Raw genomic sequence first — 13,893 nt, forward strand, 5'->3', positions numbered from 1 at the left:
GAGAGGCTATATACAGTAGAGAGGCTATATACAGTAGAGAGGTTATATACAGTAGAGAGGCTATATACAGTAGAGAGGCTATATACAGTAGAGAGGCTATATACAGTAGAGGGGCTATATACAGTAGAGAGGCTATATACAGTAGAGAGGCTATATACAGTAGAGAGGATATATACAGTAGAGAGGCTATATACAGTAGAGAGGCTATATACAGTAGAGAGGCTATATACAGTAGAGAGGCTATATACAGTAGAGGGGCTATATACAGTAGAGAGGCTATATACAGTAGAGAGGCTACATACAGCAGAGAGGATATATACAGACACCGGTTAGTCAGGCTGATTGAGGTAGTATGTACATGTACAACCGTTGAGCTTGTAAAGTCTATCCAGCTCTTGGTATTTTCTTTCGTCCTTTTCTTGAAGAATGCTGGTGATTTGCTTACTGTGTGTATTGAATGGTTTTATTTGACTAAAAGTAGTTATTATTCTTCGGAAAGAGACTTATCTTAAAATCTCATAAAATGATTGATTTACTCTGTTCCATTCTCACCATGGCTGTCACGGTAAAGAAGATGGAAACGGGCAAGTCTTACTGGGAAACAGGCAAGTCTTACTGGGAAACGGGCAAGTCTTACTGGGAAACGGGCAAGTCTTACTGGGCCTGAATTAAAGAAGCTCAAGTTAAACTTTCAAAGTAAGAGTAAATATTGGATGGTTGATTACGTGATCCTGTTTAACGCCCTCATGCATTGCTGCCTTGAAAGGTAAGACTTTTTAGTCGTAGATGTATGAACAACGGCACCACCTAGTGTCATAGAGATCATACTGCAGGTTCAAGTTAAAACAGTACCAATGTTATGACTACAGAGGACAGTGAAGCAACATCCCTGAGTTACAGAGACAATTAGACACCTGTTTTGTCTTCTTCTTCAATTCACCTTTCCTCGATTCCTCACATCCACTTCTTCACATCCTTCTCAAAACCTATTGGAGAAGAACGTCCGAGAGGAAGAGCCTTAGAGACCCTCTCACATTTTACATTTACATTTTTGTCATTTTAGTCATTTAGCAGACGCTCTTATCCGGAGCGACTTACTTCTTCAGAAAAATACATTAAATTACAGCTCTAAAATCAATCAAGGATAGAGAGTGGTTGTTACACATCTGGCTGGCTGTCCTCTTTAGTCAGGCAGAATGACAGACCAGGTAGCAGCAGGGTTTGGCCTGGTATAACCATAGCATCCATGTCCTAGTCACATGGTGCTAACATCAAACAAAGAGCCACCTCTGTTCAGCGTTGAACAGGGATGACTAATTGTTTTCTTACAGTAGTGAATGCATACATTTCATACATTTTAATACAATTGAGAAGGAGGCGAGGAGATGGGGTGCCAGGAATAGTCTTCCTGTGTGGCTCAGTTGGTAGAGCATGGTTTTTGCAACGTCAGGGTTGTGGGTTTGATTCCCACGGGGGACCAGCACAGGGAAAAAAAAGGAAAAAAAATGTATGCATTCACTACTGTAAGTTGCTCTGGATAAGAGCGTCTACTAAATGACTAAAATGTACATGTAATCAGGGAAAGACTATTTTAGATGAAGACATTGAATTCTGTTTCACTAGTGTACAGCTGTAGAATTGCTTCTACACCTGCATTACTTGCTGTTTTGGGGGTTTTAGGCTGGGTTTCTGTAACAGCACTTTGAGATATCAGCTGATGTAAGAAGGGCTTTATAAATACATTTGATTTGATTTAGAATTGAAAAGAGCTAATGGTAAAACTTGCCTTCCCAAAGCTTCCTTAACCTGTCTTTTCCCCCAGTGATTGACATCAAGATGGACAAACCGCAGGAGCCTCAGACCACCGAAGGCGGGTGCTCCTGTTGATCCTGATTGGACGTTTTCATCTACACCACTTGCTTGTTGTGTTGCTTCCTATTGGTTAGCCCTCCACTTGAGTTTTTCAGATTATAATCTGGTCTTTTCATCTAAATATTGGTTATCAGTTGGAAACTAACGTTACACACATAAAACACTGTACTTTATTAACGAAAATTGCCAACAAAAAAAAGTCTTAAAAATTATTACAATGATCAAAATCAAGAACAAAAAAACATCCCTTAACCACATAAACATATGTACTATACTTGTTTTTGTAAAAGTAGAATGGAACGTTTTTTTTTTTTTCCTTTTTGTATTTTTGTAATGTTAAAGAAATAAAAAGACACAGACAACACAAATTCTCCTCTTGGTTAGAGGCTCAAATGGCACCCTGATGTTCTCTATATAGTGCACACATGGGCCCTGATCATAAGTAGAGCACTCTAAAGGGATTAGGGTGTCATTGTAATGGAAGGAAAGAGCTGAATTGGAACACGCAGCCTAATGGCTAGAGAGGGCAAACTGACCAGTAACTTCTCACTGAATATCTAATGCATGCATACCAATTATTATTATATTTTTATTTTTAATTATATTTTAGGTAGGCCTATTAATGTACTGTCTGCTGATGTATACTGATTAGATATGAAAATGCTCTTAACTTACACGTGTGTTCACTCATTTTATTATTTTCTTCACAAAATGCTGTGATTGAAACTGGATTTTAATAGTGTGTGCACTAGTGTGTGTGTGTGTGTGTGTGTGTGTGTGTGTGTGTGTGTGTGTGTGTGTGTGTGTGTGTGTGTGTGTGTAAATGTACGCTTTCTATATAAGAAACTGTAGAATGCAACCATCCATAGTGGGCAACTGTGTCTTCACTGAGGCCCACGTCTCAGCTGGTTATCACTACTGTAGAGGGCGGTGTCTTCACTGAGGCCCACGTTCCAGCTGGTTATCACTACTGTAGAGGGCGGTGTCTTCACTGAGGCCCATGTTCCAGCTGGTTATCACTACTGTAGAGGGCGGTGTCTTCACTGAGGCCCACGTTCCAGCTGGTTATCACTACTGTAGAGGGCGGTGTCTTCACTGAGGCCCACGTTCCAGCTGGTTATCACTACTGTAGAGGGCGGTGTCTTCACTGAGGCCCACGTTCCAGCTGGTTATCACTACTGTAGAGGGCGGTGTCTTCACTGAGGCCCACGTTCCAGCTGGTTATCACTACTGTAGAGGGCGGTGTCTGTCTTCACTGAGGCCCACGTTCCAGCTGGTTATCACTACTGTAGAGGGTGGTGTCTGTCTTCACTGAGGCCCATGTTCCAGCTGGTTATCACTACTATAGAGGGCGGTGTCCTCACAGAGGCCCACGTTCCAGCTGGTTATCACTACTATAGAGGGCGGTGTCTTCACTGAGGCCCATGTTCCAGCTGGTTATCACTACTGTAGAGGGCGGTGTCTGTCTTCACTGAGGCCCACGTTCCAGCTGGTTATCACTACTGTAGAGGGCGGTGTCTGTCCTCACTGAGGCCCATGTTCCAGCTGGTTATCACTACTGTAGAGGGCGGTGTCCTCACTGAGGCCCACGTTCCAGCTGGTTATCACTACTATAGAGGGCGGTGACTTCACTGAGGCCCACGTTCCAGCTGGTTATCACTACTGTAGAGGGCGGTGTCCTCACTGAGGCCCACGTTCCAGCTGGTTATCACTACTGTAGAGGGCGGTGTCTTCACTGAGGCCCATGTTCCAGCTGGTTATCACTACTGTAGAGGGCGGTGTCTGTCTTCACTGAGGCCCACGTTCCAGCTGGTTATCACTACTGTAGAGGGCGGTGTCTTCACTGAGGCCCATGTTCCAGCTGGTTATCACTACTGTAGAGGGCGGTGTCTTCACTGAGGCCCACGTTCCAGCTGGTTATCACTACTGTAGAGGGCGGTGTCTGTCTTCCCTGAGGCCCATGTTCCAGCTGGTTATCACTACTGTAGAGGGCGGTGTCTGTCTTCACTGAGGCCCATGTTCCAGCTGGTTATCACTACTGTAGAGGGCGGTGTCTGTCTTCACTGAGGCCCATGTTCCAGCTGGTTATCACTACTGTAGAGGGCGGTGTCTGTCTTCACTGAGGCCCATGTTCCAGCTGGTTATCACTACTATAGAGGGCGGTGTCCTCACTGAGGCCCACGTTCCAGCTGGTTATCACTACTGTAGAGGACGGTGTCTTCACTGAGGCCCACGTTCCAGCTGGTTATCACTACTGTAGAGGGCGGTGTCTTCACTGAGGCCCATGTTCCAGCTGGTTATCACTACTGTAGAGGGCGGTGTCTGTCTTCACTGAGGCCCACGTTCCAGCTGGTTATCACTACTGTAGAGGGCGGTGTCTTCACTGAGGCCCATGTTCCAGCTGGTTATCACTACTGTAGAGGGCGGTGTCTTCACTGAGGCCCACGTTCCAGCTGGTTATCACTACTGTAGAGGGCGGTGTCTGTCTTCCCTGAGGCCCATGTTCCAGCTGGTTATCACTACTGTAGAGGGCGGTGTCTGTCTTCACTGAGGCCCATGTTCCAGCTGGTTATCACTACTGTAGAGGGCGGTGTCTGTCTTCACTGAGGCCCATGTTCCAGCTGGTTATCACTACTGTAGAGGGCGGTGTCTGTCTTCACTGAGGCCCATGTTCCAGCTGGTTATCACTACTGTAGAGGGCGGTGTCTGTCTTCACTGAGGCCCATGTTCCAGCTGGTTATCACTACTATAGAGGGCGGTGTCCTCACTGAGGCCCACGTTCCAGCTGGTTATCACTACTGTAGAGGACGGTGTCTTCACTGAGGCCCACGTTCCAGCTGGTTATCACTACTGTAGAGGGCGGTGTCTGTCTTCACTGAGGCCCACGTTCTAGCTGGTTATCACTACTATAGAGGGCGGTGTCTTCACTGAGGCCCATGTTCCAGCTGGTTATCACTACTGTAGAGGGCGATGTCTGTCTTCATTGAGGCCCACGTTCCAGCTGGTTATCACTACTATAGAGGGCGGTGTCCTCACAGAGGCCCATGTTCCAGCTGGTTATCACTACTATAGAGGGCGGTGTCCTCACTGTGGCCCACGTTCCAGCTGGTTATCACTACTGTAGAGGGCGGTGTCTTCACTGAGGCCCATGTTCCAGCTGGTTATCACTACTGTAGAGGGCGGTGTCTGTCCTCACTGAGGCCCACGTTCCAGCTGGTTATCACTACTGTAGAGGGCGGTGTCCTCACTGAGGCCCACGTTCCAGCTGGTTATCACTACTGTAGAGGGCGGTGTCTGTCCTCACTGAGGCCCATGTTCCAGCTGGTTATCACTACTGTAGAGGGCGGTGTCCTCACTGAGGCCCACGTTCCAGCTGGTTATCACTACTGTAGAGCGCGGTGTCTGTCTTCACTGAGGCCCACGTTCCAGCTGGTTATCACTACTGTAGAGGGCGGTGTCTGTCTTCACTGAGGCCCACGTTCCAGCTGGTTATCACTACTGTAGAGGGCGGTGTCTTCACTGAGGCCCATGTTCCAGCTGGTTATCACTACTGTAGAGGGCGGTGTCTGTCTTCACTGAGGCCCACGTTCCAGCTGGTTATCACTACTGTAGAGGGCGGTGTCTTCACTGAGGCCCATGTTCCAGCTGGTTATCACTACTGTAGAGGGCGGTGTCTTCACTGAGGCCCACGTTCCAGCTGGTTATCACTACTGTAGAGGGCGGTGTCTGTCTTCACTGAGGCCCATGTTCCAGCTGGTTATCACTACTGTAGAGGGCGGTGTCTGTCTTCACTGAGGCCAATGTTCCAGCTGGTTATCACTACTGTAGAGGGCGGTGTCCTCACTGAGGCCCACGTTCCAGCTGGTTATCACTACTGTAGAGGACGGTGTCTTCACTGAGGCCCACGTTCCAGCTGGTTATCACTACTGTAGAGGGCGGTGTCTGTCTTCACTGAGGCCCACGTTCTAGCTGGTTATCACTACTATAGAGGGCGGTGTCTTCACTGAGGCCCATGTTCCAGCTGGTTATCACTACTGTAGAGGGCGGTGTCTGTCTTCATTGAGGCCCACGTTCCAGCTGGTTATCACTACTATAGAGGGCGGTGTCCTCACAGAGGCCCACGTTCCAGCTGGCTATCACTACTATAGAGGGCGGTGTCCTCACTGAGGCCCACGTTCCAGCTGGTTATCACTACTGTAGAGGGCGGTGTCTTCACTGAGGCCCACGTTCCAGCTGGTTATCACTACTGTAGAGGGCGGTGTCTTCACTGAGGCCCACGTTCCAGCTGGTTATCACTACTGTAGAGGGCGGTGTCTGTCTTCACTGAGGCCCACGTTCCAGCTGGTTATCACTACTGTAGAGGGTGGTGTCTGTCCTCACTGAGGCCCATGTTCCAGCTGGTTATCACTACTGTAGAGGGCGGTGTCCTCACTGAGGCCCACGTTCCAGCTGGTTATCACTACTATAGAGGGCGGTGTCTGTCTTCACTGAGGCCCATGTTCCAGCTGGTTATCACTACTGTAGAGGGCGGTGTCCTCACTGAGGCCCACGTTCCAGCTGGTTATCACTACTGTAGAGGGCGGTGTCTGTCCTCACTGAGGCCCATGTTCCAGCTGGTTATCACTACTGTAGAGGGCGGTGTGTCTTCACTGAGGCCCATGTTCCAGCTGGTTATCACTACTGTAGAGGGCGGTGTCTGTCTTCACTGAGGCCCACGTTCCAGCTGGTTATCACTACTGTAGAGGGCGGTGTCTTCACTGAGGCCCATGTTCCAGCTGGTTATCACTACTGTAGAGGGCGGTGTCTTCACTGAGGCCCATGTTCCAGCTGGTTATCACTACTGTAGTGGGCGGTGTCTGTCTTCACTGAGGCCCACGTTCCAGCTGGTTATCACTACTGTAGAGGGCGGTGTCTTCACTGAGGCCCATGTTCCAGCTGGTTATCACTACTGTAGAGGGCGGTGTCTTCACTGAGGCCCACGTTCCAGCTGGTTATCACTACTGTAGAGGGCGGTGTCTGTCTTCACTGAGGCCCATGTTCCAGCTGGTTATCACTACTGTAGAGGGCGGTGTCTGTCTTCACTGAGGCCCATGTTCCAGCTGGTTATCACTACTGTAGAGGGCGGTGTCTGTCTTCACTGAGGCCCACGTTCCAGCTGGTTATCACTACTATAGAGGGCGGTGTCTGTCTTCACTGAGGCCCACGTTCCAGCTGGTTATCACTACTGTAGAGGGCGGTGTCTGTCTTCACTGAGGCCCACGTTCCAGCTGGTTATCACTACTGTAGAGCGCTTGGGTTTGCCGAGTCACTCCTCCCGCTGCTGTTGTTGCGGCTGCACTGTGTCATACTATCTACTATGTTATTGTGATTAGGTGTTTGTCCAAAATGAGCACCCTACTCCCTATACAGTGGACTACTTTGGACCAGGCCTATACAGGGAATAGAGCAGAGTGGACAGAAGTTAGGTCTGCAGAAATGTTTACCCCCTAGCCTCCTAAACAGGAAGTCATCCTTTTATGAGTTATATGAAGTTCCCTTCCACTGTTTCTGTTCTGTAAAAATACAAATAAAAAAAGAAGCAGATCGTCATTCACCTCCATAAACAAGTTGTAACAGTACCCTCGTCCAAGCCTGAGGGCCAGTCTGTTTGTGTTATCACGCCAACTCCCTGTCACTCATTGTCATGCCAATTGACAAGTCATGGAGTAAACAAGAACACTGGGGGGAACCAGGCTATCCTGGTATCTGGTAAACAGTTACACGTTCCTGTCAAATAAATCAATGACTCATTTGCACATGTAGACCTTTCAGGTTCTTATGACGTTGGCCTCGATTCCCGTCCGAGTTAACCGTAATTCCCTTTTTTATGCACTTTTCTCTGTATGCGTATTCTGACTTTGAACTTGAAGCTGCAATATGTCATTTTGTGTACTTGACCGGACAAAATTCAAATAGAAATGTGCATTATAGATCTATCATTCTCATTGAAAGACAGTCTAAGAAGCAGTAGAGCTGTTATTCTATATGCCCTATTTCTATGCGTCCCGTTTTTAAGTTTCATGTTTGTATCTTCGGGTTTTGTACACCAGCTTCAAACAGCTGAAAATACAATATTCCTGGTTATTGAAAATATATTTCACAGCAGTTTAGATGGTACAATGATTATTTACACTATACTTGATTGTTTTGTCACATATAAACTTAAATTAGGCAAACTATTAAAATTATAGCAACCAGAAATGGCGGAGCATTTCTACCAAGTGTATCTTTAAGTATGAGAAAATCTCTTTTTCGTTTTGGGTGGAGATGGAAGAAAAGCTGGTGTGTCTACGGTTACACCATATTCTGACCTCGACTTTAATTCCCTCATAATTCCAGCACCTTTACACACCAGAAAACTATGAATAAGGTCTAGCAATCCTAACGATTCCTAGTGGGAAAAACACCTATTTTATTTATTTCCTGATTAGAAATAACAGCATTCTCCACACACTGTAATTTACTACTTGATAGGAGCTATTGATAACAGCTAGGTAAAGGGAGTCCTCTGTTTGGAGAAGGGAATTGTAGATATAAATGTTTTAGATCTATTTTACCTTGTAAACTCTGGAGACAAATGTGAAACCCGGTCATATAGCAGCAAACTAAAGCATATCAACATATCACCTTTTCCACAGTAAAGTTCATGAAACGCTGTGTGCCATTATACAGAATATGAAGTTGTGAAGCCTTTTAACTCGCGAATGTATTAATTGTAGTCTATCCCGACTTTCTCTGTTTTTCCTGTTTCTATCATGTTAAATATTAGCCACTATCAGTATCGACCGTCAGTAGTCCTAATAACAACACATAGTACACTGCCAATGTACTGTTGGTTCCCTTCAGTTGGTATAGCCTATATTATCATTCTATTTCATCCCAGTGTTTCGTTGAGCTTCATTTGGTTCCTCTGTAAACGCCGTCACGGCCATGTGGTTGTCGCCGAGGATCGTTAGTAACAGTTAATAATATATCAAAATTTAAAAAACTACAGACGTGTAGGCTAATTAAATCGCTATGGAGTGGAGTGCAAATAAATAATAATAATGATACAAAAATATTTTTAAAAAAAAATGCTAAAATAAAATACTAAAAGTAAAAAATAAATTAAAACATTTTAATAAAAATGAAGTGGAATGCAGACCAAGCCGTAAGAGTTTGAACCTGATGCAAGACGAAATACTTGGCTATAGATGAGGGTATAACCTACTATTGTACACTATTCTGCCTGTTATAACAGTCCCATGGTTAGAGCAGGTAATAGATGAGGGTATAACCTACTATTGTACACTATTCTGCCTGTTATAACAGGTCCATGGTTAGAGCAGGTAATAGATGAGGGTATAACCTACTATTGTACACTATTCTGCCTGTTATAACAGGTCCATGGTTAGAGCAGGTAATAGATGAGGGTATAACCTACTATTGTACACTATTCTCCTTAGTATAGTTCTATGTACATTAATCTTCCAACATTACCATGGGTTAAAGAACTGAATGGGCCAATTTTCAGAATCAATCAAGCCACTGTATTTTTTATTCATCAATATATTTTGTGCGTAAAGACTCTCCAAACTTGTTTTGTTATGATTCATACTTTCCTAAAACCCTAAAATATGCCTCAATAATCTACAAGATCAGAGTCTTTTTAAATCTACCAGTTTGTGTTGAAACTGAGATTTCTATGCATATATTTAGATGTCTGTCTTTCATTCGATCCCTATTTTCTGAACCCGTTCTCTCAATGTATTTTAAGTCTGTCTGCAAAAATTCTAAATAAAGGTACACCTTATTTAAAGGGATATTAAGAGAAATGTAGTGAGAGAAAAAAAATACCTATTGATTGAAAAGTCCACGAGAGAATCTGTGGGAGGGGTTTTCAGCAATTGAATTACATTTAAACAGAAAACCAAGCCTGTAAAGCCTGTTATCCACCTTAACGGTGTGACTGTCGAACAAGTTGACGAGACTACATTACTTGGTGTTACATTAGATTGTAAACTGTCATGATCAAAACAAACAAGTCCTGCAGGCTCTAGTTTTGTCTTATCTTGATTATTGTCCAGTCATGTGGTCAAGTGCTGCGAACAAAGACCTAGTTAAGCTGCAGCTGGCCCAGAACAGAGCGACACGTTTTGCTCTTCACTGTAATCAGAGGGCTGATATTAATACTATGCATGCCAGTCTCTCTTGGCTAAGAGTTGAGGAAAGACTGACTGCATCACTTCTTCTTTTTATAAGAAACAATGTGTTGAAAATCCCAAATTGTTTGCATAGTTAACTTACACACAGCTCTGACACACACACACACACACACCCCTACCAGACATGCCACCAGGGGTCTTTTCACAGTCCCCAGACCCAGAACAAATTAAACAAAGCGTACAGTATTATACAGAGCCTACAGAGCCATGATTTCATGGAACTTCCTTCCATCTCATATTGCTGAAATAAACAGCAAACCTGGTTTAAAAACACAGATAAAGCAACACCTCACGGCACAACGCCTCTCCTCTATTTGCTCTAGATATTTGTGTGTACAGTATTTATTGATATGTAGGCTACATGTGCTGTTTTTACATGTATATAGTTCTGTCTTTGAGCTGTTCTTGTCTATTCATGTTCTGTATTATTTGATGGTTCATGTTTTGTGTGGAACCCCAGGAAGAGTAGCTGCTGCTTTCGCAACAGCGAATGAGGTTCCTAATAAAATACCAAATATCAAATAAGGTAAGTCTGAATACCAACGGCTGAGAAGTGTGGAGTGAAGGCGTGCGTAGGAAAGGTGTAATTTCCTAAATCGGAATCAGGGCCTTGAATCACGTTGTAAATATATACATCCTCCGGATATGTCAACTCCCCACGATAAACAAAAACTTGACTTATTTTCTGTCTGTGTTTAAACTTAATAATACCTAAGTGAAGTTGGCATTATGCAATGTTGTCATTTATTTATTTTTGGTTGAGATTCACAGTGGATGTCGATTAAACTGAATTAATCTGGTCCTGTTTTTAGAACCAGGCAACTTAATGTACTGGTGTTGTGGTTAACCAGTGATCAGAACAAACCCTACTTTTATTTTGAAATGTACCGCTATTATTTTCCAACGTCTTTCTTATGTGAGACTTTAATGCACTTTTAAGAACATATAGGTGTTTGAGAGTTAATGAAAAATCTAGTCTTGTAGTCTTGCAAACACTGTAAAAAAAAACGTTTAAAACATCATCACATGTGTAGTACTGTGTCTTGAAGGTTAGTGTAGAGTTAAACATTTGTGAATATCTTCCTCCACACATCTCCAAAAAAGAGAGAAGCACCATCCTTGTGAATACTGGTGAAATATTCAGTCCTAACCCACCTAATGAGCCAAATACTAGTCCAAGTTGTAGCCAAGTGAGCCAGAATCATAACATACCTTTAATAGCTGGAGTAACAGCTCTCCATAGTGGGCTTCCAAATGTACAGTCAAATACTGTTGAATCCCTGATGTCAGAAGAGTCTCAGACCAACAAATAAAACTCAAAGTGAGAACTTCAAGGTAGTTATTAGTCTCTTCCGGAAGCTTCTGTATTTGAGTTATTGATTTTACACAGCCCTTTGTAATGTTACCAAAGTCTGACTGTGACTGCATACCACATGCTGTTGCCTGAGGACAAAGGCCTGAATTAGGATAAAATACTGTTTTACATTCATATAAATCTTCAGGCCTGGAGAGTCACAGAACTTCAGAACTACTTTGAAGAGAAAGGAAGGACAGGATACAGGACCTATAGACTAGAACAGCTTAAAGTCAGACATATTAGGATACAACATAAATAAAGCCCTGAATGAAGAATCTGTTAATGTCACCTCCTTATTCATGCCCACTGAAACATACCGCTGCACCAATGACCAGTGAGGGGGGGGATTGATTCATTGTATTGTACTGTACACTTGTTGGTATTTGTTTTGCTGTTTACTCCTCCCCTGACCTGGGTACAGCCTCCTCCTCTCCACTATAACAGGACTAGAGTTAGTGTCACAATCCTGAGATGGAACGATGTTTTAATGTTGATGGAACGATGTTTTAATGTTGATGGGACGATGTTTTAATGTTGATGGAACAATGTTTTAATGTTGATGGAACAATGTTTTAATGTTGACGGAACAATGTTTTAATGTTGATGGAACGATGTTTTAATGTTGATGGAACAATGTTTTAATGTTGACGGAACAATGTTTTAATGTTGATGGAACGATATTTTAATGTTGATGGAACGATATTTTAATGTTGATGGAACGATATTTAAATGTTGATGGGACTGCGACGCCACAGCGACAGCAACTTTGAGAGAACGTCGTGGCTGTGTCCCAAATGACACCCTCTTTTTCGGGCCTTGGTCAAAAGTAGTGCACTATATGAAATAGGATGCAATTTGGGGAAAACAACCAAGGCGATGTGCTGACTGCTGGATGAGTTGGGTCATGCTGTACATTGAGGCTGAAGGCCAGCCAGCCCATCCCTGATTGGGTGTGGTGTACTGTAGATCCTGTAGTCTGTCTCTCTGTCTGTAGGATAGGTATTTTATGCTTGATGCAAACCTGAGGTTTAATGTAGTTAATCAAGCAATGTCATCTTTCTCGGGTCTTTTCTCACTAGACAAATGTGTTCAGTGGTTTTTAACTGTTAAAAAGCTGTACAGATGCATCTTTCACGGTCAGCGTTCTTGTAATAAAACTGCATCTTATTATCCCCTCTCAAACTAATAGACATGCTTGTGAATATTTCCTGACAAATCTTTACCATACCATAGAAATACAATCTTTAGAAAGGGCTTAGAACCTCTAAAAATCTGTCAGTTTGGCTGCCAGTCCACCCATTGTGACGTCACTGACGTGAATGGGGAAACCCCTTCTATAGATTCTATTTCTATGCTAGAACCTGGTTAGTTAACGACTCAGAGCTGAGCTTGTTCTCCATTCCCACTGTATAGAGATGTAGCATGTCCCTAACCATGAATAAACATGACTTATTACAACAACAACAAAAAACCCAGCTCACGTTGTTCTTTGATTTAATCTGATTTGATTTAACAAATGTAAGAGTTTCCTGGTTTGTACAGGAAGGCGACCTTTCCATACACAACGGATAATAGATAACTCACCCCAACCAACAAGGGACGGCTACTGTAGATGCATACAGTAAACCACCTTTCTGAGGATTAACAGGAATGTTAACAAGTCACATACACTCACAATCCAGCTAATATTGTGTCAAAGTATGGTATGATACTACTACTACAAATACTTATGATATTATATAGGTATGATAATACTACTATAAATACTACATAAATATTTATGTTATTATATAGACATGATACTACTACTACTACTGACTATGTTATTATATAGGTCTATCACTTTAATCCATTGTTGCAATTACAGATTATGAGGTATTAGGATTGCTTGGGGTAGGAAAATGTGATTCTGAAACAAGACTATTTCCCGGAACATGTTGTGGCAAGACCTTGGTCATTTATTATAAACTATTGCAGGGTGATCTAGTTAGACAGGTATAACGAAACAGGTGTGTTTCCACCCTTTTTTTTTCAGTTGGACACATTTACTTACGTAAGTTATTGTTGTTATGATGGGAACCTCCATGCCTCTGATCTACCGTAGTGTCTATTACTCCAATAATATGGCTGGCTGTTGTGACTACTAGGAGGAGGACAGCAAAGTTGATATGGGATGCTGCTTGCCATGTGTTCTATAGGGGAAGAGACCATGTGTTCTATAGGGGAAGAGACCATGTGTTCTATAGGGGAAGAGACCATGTGTTCTATAGGGGAAGAGACCATGTGTTCTATAGGGGAAGAGACCATGTGTTCTATAGGGGAAGAGACCATGTGTTCTATAGGGGAAGAGACCATGTGTTCTATAGGGGAAGAGACCATGTGTTCTATAGGGGAAGAGACCATGTGTTCTATAGGGGAAGA

The 13,893-nt window shown here is 43.5% G+C and overlaps 1 protein-coding gene across 1 annotated transcript in view; it reads left to right on the plus strand.

Moving 5' to 3' along the window:
- Positions 1-2,103, plus strand: part of LOC123727857 (ras-related protein Rab-6B) — a 199,321-nt gene extending 197,218 nt beyond the window's left edge. Inside the window, exon 8 of the mRNA XM_045697479.1 lies at positions 1,823-2,103. Within this exon, the coding sequence (XP_045553435.1) occupies positions 1,823-1,887 (65 nt within the window). The 3' untranslated portion in view covers positions 1,888-2,103. The remainder of the gene's footprint in view (positions 1-1,822) is intronic.
- The last annotated feature ends 11,790 nt before the right edge of the window (positions 2,104-13,893 follow it).

Source organism: Salmo salar, chromosome ssa16 (genome assembly GCF_905237065.1).
Source record: "Salmo salar chromosome ssa16, Ssal_v3.1, whole genome shotgun sequence".
Lineage (NCBI taxonomy): Eukaryota > Metazoa > Chordata > Actinopteri > Salmoniformes > Salmonidae > Salmo > Salmo salar.